The following is an 18,998-nucleotide window of genomic DNA, read 5'->3' on the forward strand; positions in this document are numbered from 1 at the left end:
ATAGATAGATAGATAGATAGATAGATAGATAGATAGATAGATAGATAGATAGATAGATAGATAGATAGATAGATAGATAGATAGATAGATAGATAGATTAAAGGGTTATAGTTTTCAAATCTCTCAGATGTCTGCAAAATTCATCATCTGGAAATGAACGTGGAACTAGAATTCTACAGAAATGTCTGTCGTACTTTGACAAGACTGACTGGCTCTTTCCAGGGTCTGTCAATGTAAACACATCAAGGTGTGTTTACATTCACTGTGAGATTCTGCCTTCCTCTCTGCTGGGCAACCTGACAGAAAATACTGTTTGGGCTGCAGTTGTTGGGTGGGGCATCTCTGCTCTCTATAAATGCCTGAAGCTTTCTTCAGACTGTACAACCTGTGTGTAAAACCCTCTACATCACTGTAGTTGGTGCCTGATCCAGTGACAGTATGGATGCAGATAAGTTAATTCAATCCATCGTCAGAATACTCATGTTCATTGCAGGCATCCTGGGAAACAACTGGCTGGTGATAGCCTCTCTTCCCAGAAAGAAATCTGAAATCCGTACCAATGAGATCCTGTTAATCAACCTGGCTGTCTCCAACCTCATTACCAACTACCTGGTGGACATCCCTGTCACCATGGAAGACTTTGCTGGCCGATGGTTCTTGGGACTGAGCTTCTGCGGCATTTTTCACTTCAGTTCTGACCTCTCAGAAACCAGCAGCCTCTTCACCACCCTCATCATCTGCATCTTTTGGCACCAGAAGCTAGTTGGTTCTCTCAAGCGTGGAGGTGCACCTGTGCAGCTGGACAACCTCCATCTGCTGGGGTGTCTACTGGCCGGGAGCTGGACACTGTCCGCCATCTTCAGCATGCCTCGCCTTTTCTTCGTTTCACAGGAGGTGAAAAATGAGAGCCATGAAAACTGCATAGATATCTTCCCCGATGTGCTTTCCAGAGAAACATATGAGGTCATTTTCTTATCACTGGCTAATGCTTTACCTGTTGCAGGGATCTGGGTTGCAAGTATCCAAATTGTTTTAACTTTGCTCCAACATCGCAAGCGCATACAGAGCGTTTCCTCTCATCGGGTCAAGGTTCAACAAGACAAGTCAGAAAGGTCAGTCAGCAGTGTTTCTGTTCAAGACTCCCATAAAGACCTCAAAGAGTCTTCTTCACCAACTGAGCATGTTTCTTCGTGTCCAAATGGAAAATGTCTGGGTAAAAGTCCACACAGTTCTCCCTTAGCCAACAAAACAGATTTCAGAGCAGAAGCTCAACCAAACCACTCAAAGTCCAGCCAGATACCCTCTAAGCAGAGTAACAACGCAAGCTCTCAGGTGAGGGCAGCAAAGAGCGTGGTGGCTGTGGCCACTGTGGTGCTCCTCTGTTGGGTGACTCATCTAATTCTGCGCATCAGCAACAGCATCCAGGATTCACCGCTGATGATGGAGCTGGCCAGTTACATCGGAGCCGCCTACACCTGCATCATCCCTTATATTTTTCTGCATGGAGTGAAAAAACTTTCTCGTTTGTGTAAATGATAGGAAATGTCAAACGGAAAGTCCGTGATGCTACAGTTAAATTCAAGAATATTCATACACTTGGTAGTGTTAGGGTTACAGTAATGTTTTAATGTTTACCAAACTGTTTCTTCTGACTAGAAGTAACATTTATACTTTTGATTGATCCAGTTAAAACTGACTGAGGATCTGTGGACAGATCCAGGTTTTCCAACCTCAAGGACTCAATGAAGCTCTGACCCACACAAACCATCAAAGTAGTAGAAACATGCATTTGAGTAGACGTTATCAGAAGGGTTTGTTTGCTGTAATACCACTAATTTCAGATTAAGTATAATAACTGTTAATGTAGATCAAACCGAATTTAAAGTTTTCAAGGGATTAAGGTGGTAGTGTAATTGTTGTTTTAACATTTTTAGCCAACTAATAGAATTAAAAACCCTACTATTGATGGATATAATGTGTGATGTGGCTGATTAGTGCATCAGTTTAACATGATCAAATGTTAAATATGAAAACCACTAGATTTATTAAACCTTAATAGATGTTCACCCTTTAGAAGATTATTTTAAAAAAAACATCCCTACTTAACTAGATATGGTAAATAATAAAGCAAATGACTTTTCAGACTTCGTATGAATCATGCTATGAGTTTATTGTACCTTTCTGTTAATACTTTCGTACAGAAGGCTACATTTAATCCTTTGTCATTTCAAGAAAATGCTAGTTGAAAAGCTGAATTTTATATACTGTTAATTGTATTCTGTATATATTACTACAGATATTTACGCTGGAAGACTTAAAAGTTGTAAACAAATCAAATGGCGGTTAGTTTGTATCTTAGTTGCACTCCACATTATATACGTTAAAGGTGGAAAATAACCTAAAATAATCTCAAGTCTCAGTTCTGCACAAATATTTAATCTCTACTAAACTATTCCAATCTTTTCACCTTACAAGTTTAAAGATTATATCAAAGCTTATATTTAAAAATGTTAGAAATCAAACATTGTTTTGACCTCAATTAAACTGTGCAATTTATGTCCACACAGCAACAAAATTAGTTTATTTTCCATGAGAATATAAATTAACTATAATTATCCACTAGAGTTTAGCTAATTGGAGACTGACACTAATTAGCGCCTTGTTAGTTATTACAGTAGGAAGTCCTGAGTGAGGTTTCAAATTAAAGATAATTGCATTGCATGACCAGTGTCACATTAAGGAGCAACCTGGTGCCCTTCACATCTAATTACTCCAGCAACTTAAAATAAGGTCATGCTTAAATGAGAATAGATCCACAAAAGTCATGACAAGTTAGATTTTTTTCTAAAAATGTTTTATTAGCCTGCCCAAACTTAGGTCTGATTTTTTTAGTATAGGTGAAATTATGAACAGCACCAACTCAGAGTCAGAAAAACTCTTATACATAATGGCACGGTTTTAATATCCAAACAATCATTTTCTGTTAACCCACAGGTTTGCAAGAGAGGTTTTGCAACGATAATGTTAAAGCCAAGGTATGTACATAAATACAAAATAAACTGGTAAAACAGTCAAAACCTTGTGATGTGATGCTTGAATTGACTATGTCCCAAAATGAGGCTCAAATTGAGCTCATTTTGAGCTAGGTTTTAATATATGCAACAGATTTCATGAGTTTTTAATAAAGACATTATTGAAAGACCCTCCATTTCTAGATATCAAACAGCTATTTGCAAACAATGCAAATTACAAGAGGTCTTTTCAAAACTCCGCACAATATTCAAACTAACAAAAAAAAGGTAGGAAATAAGTTATAAAACTTGTCACTTTGCCAGTCTCTCATCATAACAAATGCCAACAAATACGATGCCAGGTCTCTTTGTTTAAGGCCAGCAGAGTACCAGCCAGAGGTCAGCCAACTGTTTATTGATGAAGAATGTAGTTCCTGTCAATGGAGCTTCTCCAGCTTGGCCTGCAGGGACTTGAAGTTGCCGATTATTTGCTGAAGGGCTGAGTTTGGACTTAAAGACTGCAGCTCCACCAGGTATCCGCAGATGTTGTCGAGGCAAACGTTGGTGAATCGGCGCCTGGAAAATATTACACAACGTTAACAGCAGCCTGATGATACAGATTCATCGTCACTGGTTGTAGTAATTTTTTCACAAATCACTGTGGTGCAGTGCTGGCTCAACCACAATATTACAACATATATACATGATGTGGACGGATTTGTGAAAATTTCAATAACAGTTTAAACTTTACACATCAGAGAGTAGAACTGACTAAACGCAAATTTTTTACAGAAAAATGGTCATCATAATGACCAGTTGTTTTTTTTTTATGTCTTTCTTTCCTTATAGTCTGCAATTTTTACACACAATCAATCTGGATTGAGGGAAAAGCAAAATTGTATCTTAAATGAATATTTTCCTGCAAACGTAAAAAAGGACATTGCAACCTTCACCACCCACAACTTAAAAGCCTCAGTCTTTTCTTACATCGCCCACTACAAGCAAGGAGGTGAAGTGACAGTTAGGCCTGTCACAATAATCAATAAATCAATTACTCGCATGACAAATTAAAACAAACTGAATTATTTCCACTGGCATGATTTATTGATTATCTGTTTTCTTCTCTCCTTCTACCAAAAACTGGATGATAAAAGTTTGATGGTTTGGTCTCAACTAGTCCTTTTTTGAAGGACAATTTTCTTTACAAAGACTTCAAAATTCATTTTATTTGTTGTTTTGTTTATTTATATTAGATATTTAAAATTTCTTCCAGGTCTAGTGTTAAATGTTCATTTGTATTTAACGTTTGCTAATCTTTTAGAATGTGCTCTTGCATTACTATTTTGCCATTACCATTATATTACTTAAAAATGGTGTCAAAACAATATTATTATTTATCGCAATAACTTCTGGAATAATTTATCATCCAGCAAAATTTGCTATCGCGACAGGCCTCGTGACACTGCTAACCTGTCATATGTTGCCACTCTGCTGGGGTCGTCCACATATCCTGAGAGAAGCACATGGATGCACTCCACCAAATGTAGAGGTTTCCTCAACCGAAGCCAGCAGGGATCCTAGGTAACAACAGATCCAATTATTTATTGAGGAACATTATTTTATCCATTCATGTTCAAAACAAAATCTAAACATCTGAACTGAAGGGAAATACCCGGGATTTGAAGAGCTGATCATAAACCTCCAGAAGCCGTGGCAGCTGTACTCCGATCTCCAGCATCGTAAATGTGACAAATCCCACATCCCAGTTCAGTCGGCAGACTTCCTGCTCCAGAAACTTTACAAGAAACTCTGCAATCATAACACATCATTCCTGGTTAACACGGCACACTCATCGTGTTGGCACCTGGGGAAAAAACTGATTATGTCCCAAAACCAAAGACAATCTACCTCGAATTTATGTCTCCACAGACATGACATGTTTGAACAGGCTGCTTGTAAAATGTGGATAATTAAGAGCACGAGCAGCTGTTTGGTTAAACAGACTTGCGCCTCAGGGACAAGCTCACTTAAAACATGCAGAAAGGTTGCCTAATTATAATACTAAATTGCAAACAACAATCCTAAAACTGAACATACCCAGAGGGAAGTATCTAGGTGTTCCAGCGTAAATCTTCCCCAGTGAAACCAGTTTCAGATTGAGGGACCTCATCCTGTCTGCTGGACTCATGGCCACACTGTCGCTCAACTCTGAAAGACAAAACACCGCAAGAGTAAGGGACATGTGTTGAATAGAAACAAAGATGAAATATTCCACAGGGTCTTGATTTTAATTCACCTTTCTCCAAGATCTCCTGCCATAGTGAGTGGACCAGTATTTGGTCCGAGTGTCCTGCACAGTGAATTATGGCCAGCTTGCACTCAGACAGTTTATAATGGTCAGCAAATTCTCCGTAGAGCTGTGTGGCAGAAAAAGAAATTTGATAATTTTGCATTACACAAGACTCATACACTTCCCCACAGTAAAATTCAAGCACTTTCCAGGTACGATTTGAAACTTTTCCAGCACCAAACTTTGGAGATAAAACTAATAAAAATAAACTACAAAACTACATTCTACAGTAGGCACAAGGTGAACTAAAATATAGCACATTTTATGTTTTGAAATGTCTCCATCACATACGACTGGTCCAAGAACAAAACACCAATTTAAAAAAAATTTAAATCCCCCAATTTCAATAACTTTAACATATAAAATAAGACAATCAATAAGTCTTTGAGCCATTAGAAATAATAAATGTTCAATACACTGAAACTATCCAAATAAACTGTGTTAAGGTAAATGAGCTTCCTGCTCATATTAAATGCTTAAATACAAAATACAAAGAAAGTAACAAAAGCAACAATGAAATGTTCCCACAAAGTTTTCTGGTATTTAGCAAATAGAAATTATTTTTCGCAAGTTTAACTGACCTAAAACAAAAAAATGTTTAAATTAACTTCACACAGCGAGAAAATAAATTTATGTCTTTTTATTAGGTATATGAAAATATCTGGCTTCAACTATAAAGTTTTCCAAGTTTAGGCTTTTAATCAAACGTTAGATTGCACTTTATTAGAAAACTGTGCCATTATAATATTAAGCACTTTCAAGGACATTACACAGAAATCAAGCACTATCCAAACAATGAAAACACTTAATTGAAACATGTGAACCCTGCAATCAACAGTAAAAATCGCATTTCTCTGATGTTTGGAGGTACCTTTGTAATGTCCATAAGCTCAGAGTCCAGTTGTGAGATGGCGTTTTTCACTGAGGGATGACTGGAGTACTGCCTGATCAGGGTTTCCTGGATCTGCAGTTGAATGCGGACAAGCTGGAAGAAAGTGGAAACATGCAAACATTAAAGAAGTGCCTGAAGTAATCTCAGGTTAGCACGCCTCTTGGCTGTCAGTCAGGCTGACGTACCTCCATCTTTTCCTCCAGTTCGTGAAGGAATTCTCCGTCAGAAGCCTGAGCAGAGATGCAGGAGGAACTCTTTGCAGACAGGATGGCTCGAGCGATGTACTCTAGACGCTGCTTTAGGGAGATCTCAGTGCTGGAACATCCAAGAGAAAGTTTAAAAAAATAATAATAATTGTTACAAAAGAACTTGATGTGAAAAAAGAAAATACAGGTAAAACTTTTCTCCTGTTCTGCTCAGACCTGTGCATGTCAGCGAGGCGGGCCAAGACGTGAGCTGCTTTGCCAAAGTTGCGATTTTTCTCGTAGTAGCGCCACAACAGGTCCATGTTGTGAACCTTACTCTGGTCCTGTTTTATTATATGCATCAGGTGTTCTTCAAGATAAGGAGAATTCACCTGGGAAACAGAAGTCAAAAAAAGTTGAAGATCTATGGGGATTTTAAAAGAATAAATGTTACGAATTCCTGAAATACACAATGTATAAAACAAATCCGTAAGCTGAGATTTAATATGTTTTTACAATAAAGTTTCATAGCCTCTCTCAGGTCTTTTCCAATTACATTCAATGATTTCAATGCATGTAAATAGAAAATCAACTTGTTTGAATGTTCTGTGTGAAACTGAATGTTGCAGTTCCAGTCAGAAGTTTGCATCAGAATAAATGCTTGTAATTCAGCTTCAGGAGTAGGTAGTTATATATTTGAGCATTTCATCCAGTGTGGATTAGAACATTTCAATTGTGTGAGCCCAAACTTGCTTAAAAAAGGAAAAGAGGATTTATCATTCACAGCTAGCAAATAGTACAATATAGTAGAATGTGATAAGCTTAGAATGAATGAAAAGGGTATGCAATTTTCTGTTTGGATAATATATGAACTTTTTTTCTCTTCAGAAATCCAGTTCTACCTCATTTTAGCCCTGTAGACTCAAAACAAGTCTGTATGAAAATCCCCTAAAAAAAAAAGTGCATTTTGAGAAAAATGACCCCTGATTCAAAGAGAAACTACTAGTGATGCAGGAACATAGTAGCATTACCTCCAGCAGCTTGTCCGTCAGGTCAGCCTGAATCAGCCAGTTGTACAGGGCGATGTGAAACAGCTCGTCCTGGGACCTCTGGGCCAAACCGAGCACCTGCTCAAACTACAGGGCAGTGACAGATCCTCATTAGAAATGCAGATCATTTACATAAGAATGAAGGAAAGTGAGCAGCTGACCCCCCTTCCCTTTTTTTTTTAAACTCACGTGTGCAGTAGCTTCTTCGTTGCTTAGCATGTTGGGATCGGAGGTCATGACGGGGGGTCCGGGCTGCTTGGGAACGCTGGGCGACTGAGGGGCAGCTTTGCTCTGGTTCACCAGCTCCTGCATGGTGTCTGTGATGCACTTATAACAAGAAAGTCTGGAAAATAAGAGGAAACTAGTTTGTGACGACAGCCAGCCCAGATACAGAGAACGGTAGAGTTGTTTCTTTGTGGTCTTACCTTTCCTGGAAGGCCTGCAGCCCCACCTTGTCCTCCTCAGGCTCTCCATTTTTATAGAAGTGGGGTCCTAGCCTCTGTGGATCCTTTTTGTCTGCTGCTGTGAGGCACAACTCGAGAACTCCTTCGTAGAAACGCACTGAAACAACAAAAAGCATTAGCAAGTCGAATGCTAAAAACAGAAAATGTGACAGTGAAATCCACAACACCTTGTCTGTACTGGGAGCAAACAAGCGGCAGGTCTGTATGTTGGCTGATCTGTTGGTAGAGCTGCAGAGACTCTCTCAGCGTTCGCTCCTTCTCCACTTTGTTCTGGATTTGCTTCGAGCTCTGCAGCAACTCGTTGGCCTAAGAACAGGAAACTATACGGTCAACAACACCTCGGTTTCCCAAAAGTCTTTGCAGATTGGATGAAGCAATCAGATTAATCGGGAGAAATTGATTATTGAAATAATCGTCAACTAATTTAGTAATAGATTAATCCTTAACTGGAATATACTGATAAAAAACAGCCATTTGCTGAAAAAACAACAGTAATTAAGCCAAAACTGAACAAAAATATATACATTTAGCAGTTAAGATAAAAAAACATTGTCTGGTAATATAATCCAAAAAAATCTCTTCAAGTGTAATGGTTTTAGCTTCACCTGGTTCAAATTCTGTAAAACAAAATCTCTCAAGAACCTTTCGAGAGATTTTGTCCAATCATTAATCAAGTAATAATAAATAATAATACAGATCAGTCCAACACTGCATTAATGTTAAATCAAGCAGAAAGAGTTGAGCTTTTCATCTGTCGCTGTTTTAAGTATTGTTTTAGTTGCAGATGCAACTAAAACAAATAATGGAAAAATAATGGAAAAACCATTATTTGTACTTCATTGAAGTAATGCTATTGCATTTTAGGAAATAAAAGGTTTATTTTCTTATTTTAAAAAAAGAGAATGGAATTATTGTTTACATCTTTTAATGTATTTAGAATATTGTATAAAAAGGCTGAAATGCAAAAACCTTTTTTCCTAATTAATCATCAGAATAATCAATGATTTAAATAATCGCTGGTTGCAGCAATAAAGAGCACACTGTTCAGGTTTTTCCATTATTACACTACTTTATGTTGATCCATCACTTCAATGAAACACATGGACAACTGTGACTGTAATGCAACATAATATGAAGAAGCATTTGCGATGCGCTGTGCGTACCTTTGAGCAAACGCTGTCATCAGTGCTGTACAGCAGCGGACAGAGGTCTCGGAGGTGATTGCTGATGGCGTCCACGGAGGCGTTGTCTTTAATATAGACATTAATAAGCCCTGTGACCAGAGCTCCAGATAACTCCTTGCCTCTGGTCACTACATCCTTAAAACATGCCCCCTTCATTTGCTCTTGAAACTCCTGTGAATACAAAAATGGCACCAAGCACAAATGAGGCAGCAGAGCTTTTTTGGGGGGCTCAAAGCAAGGAAATAAGAGACATCTGCTTAGAATAGGCAAGTATCTGTGCTCACAAGTACCTTTGGCAGCTCAGACATAATGAGGCTGAAGTGATGATCGCAGAGGAGTTTCCAAAGTGCCAGAGTTTGGTAAGAGCGATACACAAGCTGCTGGATCCCCTGCAGAGATGCTTTCTCATAGACCTGAGCCTTAGCTGAAGAACAAAATGGAAATTAATCTTGTTACTAAAGAGTAAACCCATTAGTGTTCAGTGAACAGCATTGACTACAAAGTAAATACGTCTTTCCTTTGTGGCCTTTATATGAAAAGACAGAGGGAAGTGCTGAAACTCACTGTGATATTTCCTCTGGAGCTCCTGCTGCACCTGCTGGGAGCTGGCTCCGTCAGGGCGCATAAATCCCAGCAGCCTTTGCTGCAGGTTGGCGGGGGAGCTGAAGCTAACGAGGGCCAGAACAGAAGGAAAATCATTTAAGTTTAAAAAGGAAGCAAGAGAGAGACAAAGAGATGGCAAAGTGACATTAGAAAGTGAAGAAAGTTCAGTTTCGAGATCAGAAAGCCCATGTAAATATGCCCAAATATTCTAAATAATTTTTAATAGCTTTCATTGATACAATATTAGGACAACACAAAAAAATGTGATATTGTTAAATATTGCAATAATGAATCCAATTAGGGTTTTCCCCAACACTCCCGCCACTGTTTTTGAGTTTACCATCTTTGTCATAAAGATATGCAAGATATATTGACCGCACTGCATTTGAAATATAATATCCTACCAAATATCATATTCAGCAGCGCTTTGCAATGTCAATCATAAACATACTTTGTTGCACAAGAAAAACAATTGTAATCTGAAGAGTTCTCCAGGTATTATTCTCTCCAATTCCAGTGTCTAATGCGAGTGCAGTCGAGGAAAAGCAGGGGAACCAGCATCCTGCAGCTGCTTTTTTAATGCACCCAGTCTGATTGATTCATCTTTCAACTCTCTGAATTTGTTTTTCTTCTGATTAAAACTCAGATGGGCAGAAATAGTCACCAAAATAATTCTGACAAATATCCTGTATATTTAGTCCAAACTGCCCAGCTCATCTGCCTCCTCAGATGGATTTCTCTTTTTAAAATCCCATCTGAGGAAGCAGGAGAGCTGGATGCTGAATGTTGCTGCTGATAAGCGCTAATGATGTGCTGGTAACCAGACTCAAGTAGCTAAAATGAAAAAGACCTGCAGCTTTATTCCGGCAAAGCAAACCCTCACTGCAGGGCTTGTTATCATAAAGTTCCTCCACATTTCTCAAGTCGAACCTCCAAACTTTTCCAGACTAAGGTCTACATTTCTCCATGTAGTTTTTATAATATTGGAGACATTTGGATAAATAGCTGCATCTTCTAAACACAGCTAATCGATTATGTTGCAATTAATTCTGCTGTTTGGAAAAGAATTATTTCAGACTTTTTATTATACTGTTTTTACAACCAGACCTATAACACCATAAACTTGATATCTGTATTTAAGCATGGTGTGCCATCATTTTTATTGGCTCTACATTTATTATGTCCTATAAAATAAAGATAAACAAAAATCAATGCATTATTTGACATTTAAAAAGAAGGTCCAGCTTAAACACAATTTCTCTTAAAACCCAGAAGAATTGTTGCATCAATTTAGGTTCTAATGGGGAACCAAATATTATGAATTTGATTCAAATGTAAATCACAGTAAAAAGCTCAATAAAATTATTCTTTTTTTTATCCTTTAGATAAGAGAATTGGGATTAAATATCTGGTAACCAAAAGTGTGGACATAAATTAGACTTAGATCAAATGTGGGTTTAGCTTTATGTTTTGGTGATTGAATTTTAAAATGATGGATGCATTTTTTTGTATTTACACTAAAGTTGACAAATATAAAAATATAAAATTACTGTTTATCATTAAATAACAAGTGAAGTAGAGATCAGCTGCCAAAACAAAAACATTGTTCTGATGAAATACTTTCAGGAAAAGGCTCTTACCTTGCAGCACCTAGAGAAGATGGGCTGAGCTGAGAGTTTTTATCAAGGAACTCCTGTAAACCTCTGAGCTGCAGGAGGATGGCCTCAAGCTCAAATGAGTCAACGGTGCTTTCCAACTGTGAGAACAACAAATTAAAAACATAAAAATCACACAATTTGGCAGTATATAATGTAATAATGATGAAACAATATAAAGTAGTTAAAAAGACACAATGTTCTAAAAATGAAACATATTAATAATCAAATAGGCTACTTCAGTACAAATGTGCCTTAGAACAGAACCCAATAATTTCCTTTAATCATATTTTGAAATATACTAAAACTGATAGATGCTCCCAAAATCCCAGAGTTGGAAAAAAACCCCAGTAAAATTAACAATCTCAACCTGAAAGTGTATTATGTAGAGGGAGCAGTGTACAAATGTCACACAGTAATTCAGGCATTGGCTCAGATAGCCAATGAGACACTGGAGACGTGATCAAATTCCCTCAAACCTCAGGTTTAATTTCCTCAAATTGAAATCCAGGTTCGTGTCATCAAGACGTGTAAAAGCCAATAACTGTAATGCTAATGGAGGGAGCAGTCCCCATGAGAGAAGATCATAGACTTGTACAGAATGTTAAATACTTGCACGATGCCATCAGAAATCTCTATGGCACAATGTCAGATAATTAGTCTTCAGAATAATGGCTGTACATGAACACAATGACGTTGATTAACATATCTGTTAAGTTAAAACTAAAGGTGTGCTTCCAAAGTAGGGTCCTTTTCTGAGAACCATGAGTTTTCTGAAGCTATTATTACTGTCTCCACTGCATTTACCAGAGAAAAAAAAAAGTGGAAAACTACCCCAGAAAAAGGACCTAATAGAGAGGTAGTACGTTTCCATTTACCAGGAACTTCGAGATGGAGTTTTAAACTGTTATTGTACTTACAATGCTGACAGTCTGATTTCCGTTGCTCATCGTTTTCTCAAAAGCAAGGCTCCCATCCCATAGATTTCTGTTAGTGTTGAAGGAGGCATATTTAGAGGTCAACACAGGTAAACATCAGCATTCAGAGCTCTACATAAAATATGCAGGTTTGGATGAGAAAATCATGTAGAATTACCCAAGAATGCGAGCAAAGTAGATGCAAATGCCGTTGTGTTTTCCGGAGAAAATCACCTCAGGACCAGCCGACATCGGAGTGATGGGTGCAGATCCAGACTGCATCGGTGCAAATGGTGTTGCAAACGCAGGAGGCACCACACCTGAAACAGGTAATGAAAATAAATTAAAATAAATAAATTACGTCCTTTCGTAGTGTGAACGGGGTTTTAAATTTTATGACAGTTTTATTTTTTTAAACGAAGATGCATCTCCAACCAAGCCTCTCCCAATAAGCAATTAATTAATTGATCACAATATAAATTAAAATAAGATCAAAAATTTCCATTCTGATTAATATTTTTCGAAAGGCAATACTTAACTGATTCGGTTGTGTGTAGTTTTTATTTCCTTCTTATTTATCGTTTTTGGTTGTCATGTTTTATTTATTAAATATCTTCCATTTCCAATTGCTAAGTTCTTTCCACTGCGACAGACTGGCGACCTGTCCAGGGTGAACCCCGCCTCTCGCCCGGAACGTAGCTGGAGATAGGCACCAGCAACCCTCCCGACCCCATTAGGGACAAGGGTGAACAGAAAATGGATGGATGGATGGATGAAGTTCTTTCCAAAATTAAAATTCATTAGTCTTTGAGAGGGCGAACTTGCATTATTATGCCTTTTTCAATATTTTACTACAAAATGGTCTCAAAACAACATTTTCATTTATTGCATTTATTTCAGGGACGATTTATCACCCAGCAAAATATATTATTGCTACAGATCTATCTCCAACAAATCTTTACACTAACCCGGTGCTGGAGAGCTCATCACAGGCCCAACAGTACTGGGTGTTGCCATGGCAGCAGGAAATCTCATCTGTGCTTCTCCTCCATATCTAATCCCAACACACAAAAGAAAGAACCGTCTTTAGCGTCCACATAATGCGAACAATCATGGCTATGCAAGGGCAAGAATCATCATCTGACCTGAAGAAAGCTCTGGTGGCCCATTGGGAGACCTCTCTGTCACAGGCAGCGTTGGAACAAGCCAGGATGAGTGCTGTGGCACAGGCCTGCTCCTCCTGAACAAAACAAGATAAATATATAGATGTATGATTATGAGATGTCTGAATTTAATAGTTGTAAAACGTTTGCTGATTATAACATGTTGCTTACATCTGTGCATAATGCAGGTTCAAAACAACACATCAAGGTTCTTTAAGCACCAACAGCAGCAGAAAAGCACTTTACCCTGTGCAGCTTGAAGAAGCGCTCAATATCCTCACTTTCTCCTGCAGCGCAGCTGACCAGGAGGTGGCGCAGCTGATCAACTGGACGCAGTTTCTGAAAGATGTGGCTTCCCTGAAAGGTAGAAAGAGTTTAGAAAAAAACTCTTAAACTAAGATTAAATTTCAAAGTGATGAAGAGTGACTGCGTTTTTAACCTTTGCAGAAAGAAGGACGAATTTCTGCGCGGGAATGTTGTGCTGTTGGACCACCATAGGTGAATCTGTGATGGGGATATGCTCCTTGTTCAGAGGAGTAAAAATCTTGGGAGGCTTCTCATCGTTAAGGGCACAAAGAGCCCAAGAATGTCCATCAACATTAGACATCATCTGCAAAAAAATGTACAAGAAAATATACATATTATATTTAATATGTAATAATATTTGGAGCTTTTCACACTAGATCTCAATCGCTGTGTTTTCAGGTCGGTTTGCTGACATAACATATAATTAGTGGTTTTTAACAGGAGTCGACTTTAATGCAGATTTTCTTTAATTCAGATGAGTTCTAAAAAGCTCAGGTAGCCCCAAAGGTGCCCATGCATTTTAATTAATATTTATTGGAAGCATTTTTTGTAGCCAACAAATAGCTTCGGTTACATTTATGATATTTTCACCCATTTCACCTTAAAAGCAGCAGCTGAATCACTGAAGACCCACAATGAATACATAACATGGTGAGTAAATAACTTCTTAAAAACTGATTGTAAATAAGTGGTTTACCTTTATCCTGGATAAATACAGGTTAAATAAATTATAAATGGAGCTAAAATGTATCCACTACATACAAGTCTCCTTATTTGGATATTCTAATTTCTAATTGTTTGTTATATGCAACCTGAGTTTCCATCAGGGGTTTCTTGAAGGGAAAGGAGTCGTGGTTGATGCACCACAGAATATCACTGTCCTCTGTCTCCGAAGCAGCCAGGAGGAGAACACCTGCAGCATTAGATGTTTAATTTCACATCAGCAGCAGTAACAGAAATCAGACAAACATAGCTAAATTTGGGAATCACATTTGGTCTCCAACCTTTGCTGTGCAGAGCTTTGTGGATTTTGGAGGGCTTCTGCAGTGTGGAGGAGGCGGAAAAACCCGGCGGCAGCCGAACATGGATCAACGACAGCAGGCTCGGGCGAACAGCAATGTGCTTCTGGTGCTGAGGTGCAAAAGGCGCGGTAGTGAAGTACAGGCGCACACCTACAAAAAAAACAAAGTCACTACAAACGTCCAAGAAAAAAATAAAGATCTGTCTCCTTACATCAAATCTTTACCTGCATGAGTAACGGCAAGCAAGTGGCAATCCGAGGACTCTGATCTGTCAATGACTGAGATTTGGACGATGGGTTTGAAGACCGAACGATCAATTGTCCTAAAAACAAAGTTGTAAAAAAAACGTTGGTCAGAATGTGAGATAACTGATCGGCGCAAAAGGAACAAACCTGCACATCCCAACATACCGAGCAATGTTTCCTGCAGCCGCTATGATGGAGCTCTGCGACATTGTCGCTACACGACTCATCCCTTGGCCATCAGCACCCAGATCATACACCTAAAAAAATAGAGAAATATTTTAGCTCATTGTAGAATTTTCACAACCTTTTTATGAAGATTGTAATCCAAATAACTAAAAGTAATAATCTGGATTCACTTGAACAGTTATTTAACACAACTCTGGAGAAACGTTTTATGGTCAATTCCCTCAATGATGAGAGCAATGTTTGGAGTTGTTGAGGCGAGTCTTTCAAACCTAGCAACAGGGTAGCAATTGCAAACAACATGTGGTTTGCTTGCCATTACGTCCCTTTTTAACCTCAAAGTGTAAAAGCATTAAGGCCTTCTAATTTCAATGCTTTCGAGCTGAACACCAAAACAATTCATTGAAATACCAAAATAAACATTCAGAATCCTGTGGAAAAAATCTTTGCTAATAAAGATTTGTATTACTGTGGAAGAAATTTAAAATCCTTTTTAGCACCTAATTTTTAAATAAATGTTCACTTTTTCCACAATTTTATGCCCCTTTCACATAGTTTCATTATCTTTAGACACCCATCTTATTTCCTTTCAGAACAAAATTCTTATTTAAATAAAAAGAACTTCACATCTAAATCTGAAAGAGGTGAGAATATTTTGGGCTTATTTTTAGATGATTGAAACTTGCAGAGTTGGGTGCCCCAGCAGGAAAATAATTACAAACACATATCAAAACTAGTTTTGAAACGGAATAAAAAGGTCAGCATTAACCCTCCAGACATCTATTATATATTAAAACCAATTCTTCTTTTTAAAAATCCCTGAAATTATTTGCCTCAACCTGAAAACAGAATAGCTGAAAAGCCTCTTTCACAGCTCAAAATTCGGGTCTCAAGGCCGTATGTAAACTTCTGATCAGAACTGCATTCATACCTGTAGGACGTCTTTCTCAGAGCGGGTGAAGAGTGTGTTGCGAGAGTTATCGATTGCAATCTGCACAATGGGATCTGTGGAGTACAGGGCCAAAAACAGAATCATCAAACAGAAACGTTTGACTGCCAAAAGCTTCATTTCATGTGAAAATGTGTTCCTTCCTCTCACCGTCTTCAGAAAAAGAAAACTGGAGCACAGAGGGAATGAGGAAGGACAAAGAGCTTTTGGAGTGGTTAATTTTTCTGCAGCGTTGGCTGAGCCAACCCGCCTCCGCCTGGTAAGCTATCTCATAGAGACAACCGTCCTTTCCTGCCATGAAGATGCGCCCCAGATCCGTAGAGGTGATGGACAGGATGTAGGTGTTGTCTGTCGGGATTGAGAAGAGGGGGTCCGGTAGAAGCTGCATCCCACCAGACATGCTGTCATTTAATGCTGTAAAAGATGCAGACACAAAAATGTTTAATATGTTACCTTGGTTTTATTTAAGGTAGTTTGACCAAATTTTAATAAAAATAGGCACCAATATAAAGCTTCTGGCTGCATTTTTTAAAGGTTTAATCCACATGAACCCTGAAGGTATGACTTATACAAATAACACTTAAACATCAAGAAAAATTCAATGATCCAATAAATAGGACAAACTTACCAGCTTGGCTCTTGGGGAAACTCAGTCCAAGGATGACTACATCCACAGATGTGGCTAAAACCAGGAGGTAGTGGATATGTGGCTGTAAAATCCCTGAGAAGACAAAGAAAAAAGATCTCAAACTCAAATAAAAAGGAAAGAAAAATAAAGATACAAAAAGTATTTGCCCATACCTTGTTTTGGTCTAACAAGACCCACAGCTAGAATCGTTTCAATTAGGCCATCAAAGTAGGCCACATCTCCCCTATAAATACCACAAGAAAGGAAGCATTATAAACCAAGGCTCAAATGGAATTGGTGAGGACCAATAATCTATTTCAGCAGGCTTTGAGAAACATTTCAAATGACTGCATCTAATAATACCAACCCATCTTCATAATTCCACATGAAGATATCATTGTCGATTGTGAGCCACGCTCGCGAGATCTCAGGAAAAACTCCCATCATGCAATTAAACTGCATATCTATAAGACAGTTAAGCTGAAAATCGAAAAGGAGAAAACAAAACATGCTTCTCTGGTATGAAATTGCAGGATAACCATTCCTAAATGACTGAAAGGATACGGCTGAACTGCTCCACCAGTTCAGGCGGCAGTGGGACTCTTCTGACTGCGCTGAGTTCTGGGAGGTTTGGTACGCTGAGCAGGCCGGGTCCCTGGAGAGGGTAGTCCATGTCCGACACTCCAGAGATAGACGGCATGTCTGTTAATGAATAAATAAAATTAAGAAATGGCTCAGTCTGTGTATAATTTGATTTCTCAGCTCAAACATAAACAGAGCTGCACAATGTACTGCAAAGAACATAATAATAACTGGTTGATATTATCCATACGCTGATGTTATTTCTGTTCAGAAGGACACACTGTAAAAGAAGAATCAGGAAAATAGGGTTTATCATAATAAATATGAGGCCAAATACATTATTGAATTGCAGTGTTTATGTGGACGTCACCGAAAATGCCTTCCAAATACAGGATAGCAAGTCGCTTGCAAGATTGCACAAATTGATTTTGTGGTGACTGCAATTTGCTATGGTGTGCAAAAGGGAGTCTTAAATTTGAATCTACATTTCATGTCTACATGCTAAAATGTTAGACATTTCATTCGGCTGCCCAGTTGGATCACAGAACTGATTCATTAAATACACTAACAAAGTACTTGATACTGAATGTTGCTTCTACAGGATCACACAAATACTTTATGTTTGCATTAATGAATGTATGCTTCAACGATCTCATGTGGAGGGAATTGTTTTCATGTAAGCAAACAAATTACACAGAACCAAACTAATAGTGGAAAAGTCAGACACCCTTTTAAGGAAGGATTAACATTTCGAGTGTTTAACTGAGCAATTTAATTTAATTTAATTTAATTTCTAAGAAGTTTAAAAGTAATCCCAATTGGTGTGAAGAGCTGTTTTCACTTCCCAGACCCGCCCATTTCTCCTATCTTCTGATGTTAGGGATAAAAATTCAGATTTACTGTGTGACGGGACGCTGAGCAGCTCGGACAGGTCAGGAAAGCAGCGGTCATCCTGCAGGTGTCTGTCTATCAACCGGGCAGAGTTATCCAGCGCCTCGGCGAGCGCGGCTGCGGGGCTGCTGGCTCCAGCGACGGACGGCATGGCAGGGAAACCCACCGCTGACTAACCTGGGAGTCAAACAGAGACGTGTCTGAGCAAATTAAAATATTTTATGAGTCAAAATATGCCAATGCTAGCAAGTTAATATAGCGCCGGTTAGCTGTATACTGGAGTTATGCATGCAGTACGTAGCATACAAGCTAACAACTAGCTAAATGTCAAAAACAGTGTTCTTAAAAGTGAATTAGTTAGTTTACCAGGATGCTAATGTTCCGCGCGGGCCTGACTTTGTTAACTGATGCGTTTTGTTGCGTCTATTGTGCTGCAAATTTAAACAAAAACACCCGGCATACACACACAAGCAACTAACAACCCGCCAACCTCATGCGCGGAAGTTTTCTTCTTTACTTTCTAAATGACTTGCTGTTTGAGATCGAGAAAAGGTGGTGCTGCCACCCACTGGTCTGAACAATCAGACCATTATTTAATGGTAGTTGGCAAGTAACGTTTTGGTGCATTACCGCCACCTACTGGAATGGAGTGTGAGCAATCATATTGTTCTAAAAGACGTACTATTCTTTACAGTACAGTATTTATAAGAAAATGTACT

The 18,998-nt window shown here is 38.5% G+C and overlaps 2 protein-coding genes across 3 annotated transcripts; one reads left to right on the forward strand and one right to left on the reverse strand.

Annotated features, from left to right (window-relative positions):
- The first annotated feature begins 45 nt into the window (after positions 1-45).
- Positions 46-3,068, forward strand: ora5 (olfactory receptor class A related 5). The gene has a single exon (XM_032570586.1). It carries the CDS (start codon positions 439-441, stop codon positions 1,534-1,536), a length of 1,098 nt encoding a protein of 365 aa, XP_032426477.1. The 5' UTR covers positions 46-438; the 3' UTR covers positions 1,537-3,068.
- On the reverse strand, positions 2,934-18,783 carry nup155 (nucleoporin 155). 2 transcript variants are annotated; one of them, XM_032570584.1, is made up of 34 exons: positions 18,646-18,783; positions 18,289-18,456; positions 17,371-17,508; positions 17,174-17,270; positions 16,980-17,050; positions 16,807-16,899; positions 16,329-16,592; positions 16,161-16,234; positions 15,212-15,303; positions 15,026-15,123; positions 14,784-14,951; positions 14,592-14,692; positions 13,913-14,083; positions 13,720-13,830; positions 13,456-13,550; positions 13,279-13,364; positions 12,489-12,630; positions 12,314-12,380; positions 11,379-11,494; positions 9,700-9,803; positions 9,426-9,559; positions 9,115-9,306; positions 8,119-8,257; positions 7,913-8,048; positions 7,677-7,830; positions 7,470-7,574; positions 6,676-6,830; positions 6,439-6,568; positions 6,233-6,346; positions 5,308-5,428; positions 5,109-5,219; positions 4,684-4,820; positions 4,482-4,588; positions 2,934-3,587 (listed from the first exon to the last, which is right to left on the reverse strand). In XM_032570584.1, the coding sequence occupies exons 2-34, from the start codon at positions 18,428-18,430 to the stop codon at positions 3,449-3,451; spliced, it is 4,104 nt and encodes a 1,367-aa protein (XP_032426475.1). In that variant the 5' UTR covers positions 18,431-18,456; positions 18,646-18,783; the 3' UTR covers positions 2,934-3,448. The 2 variants fall into 2 exon arrangements, with proteins under 2 accessions (XP_032426475.1, XP_032426476.1); XM_032570585.1 differs by having other exon boundaries at positions 18,289-18,479.
- Between the last annotated feature and the right edge of the window lie 215 nt (positions 18,784-18,998).

Source organism: Xiphophorus hellerii, chromosome 8, assembly GCF_003331165.1.
Source record: "Xiphophorus hellerii strain 12219 chromosome 8, Xiphophorus_hellerii-4.1, whole genome shotgun sequence".
Taxonomy (NCBI): domain Eukaryota; kingdom Metazoa; phylum Chordata; class Actinopteri; order Cyprinodontiformes; family Poeciliidae; genus Xiphophorus; species Xiphophorus hellerii.

Excerpts from the sequence above, each read along its gene's own strand:
- ora5 (XM_032570586.1), top strand. The coding sequence starts at position 439 with ATGGATGCAGATAAGTTAATTCAATCCATCGTCAGAATACTCATGTTC.
- nup155 (XM_032570584.1), bottom strand. The coding sequence starts at position 18,430 with ATGCCGTCCGTCGCTGGAGCCAGCAGCCCCGCAGCCGCGCTCGCCGAG. Across the intron at positions 14,693-14,783 it reads CAAAGCTCTGCACAGCAAAG|GTGTTCTCCTCCTGGCTGCT; the intron begins GTTGGAGACCAA and ends CTAATGCTGCAG. Across the intron at positions 9,804-11,378 it reads TCTTCTCTAGGTGCTGCAAG|CTTCAGCTCCCCCGCCAACC; the intron begins GTAAGAGCCTTT and ends GGCCCTCGTTAG.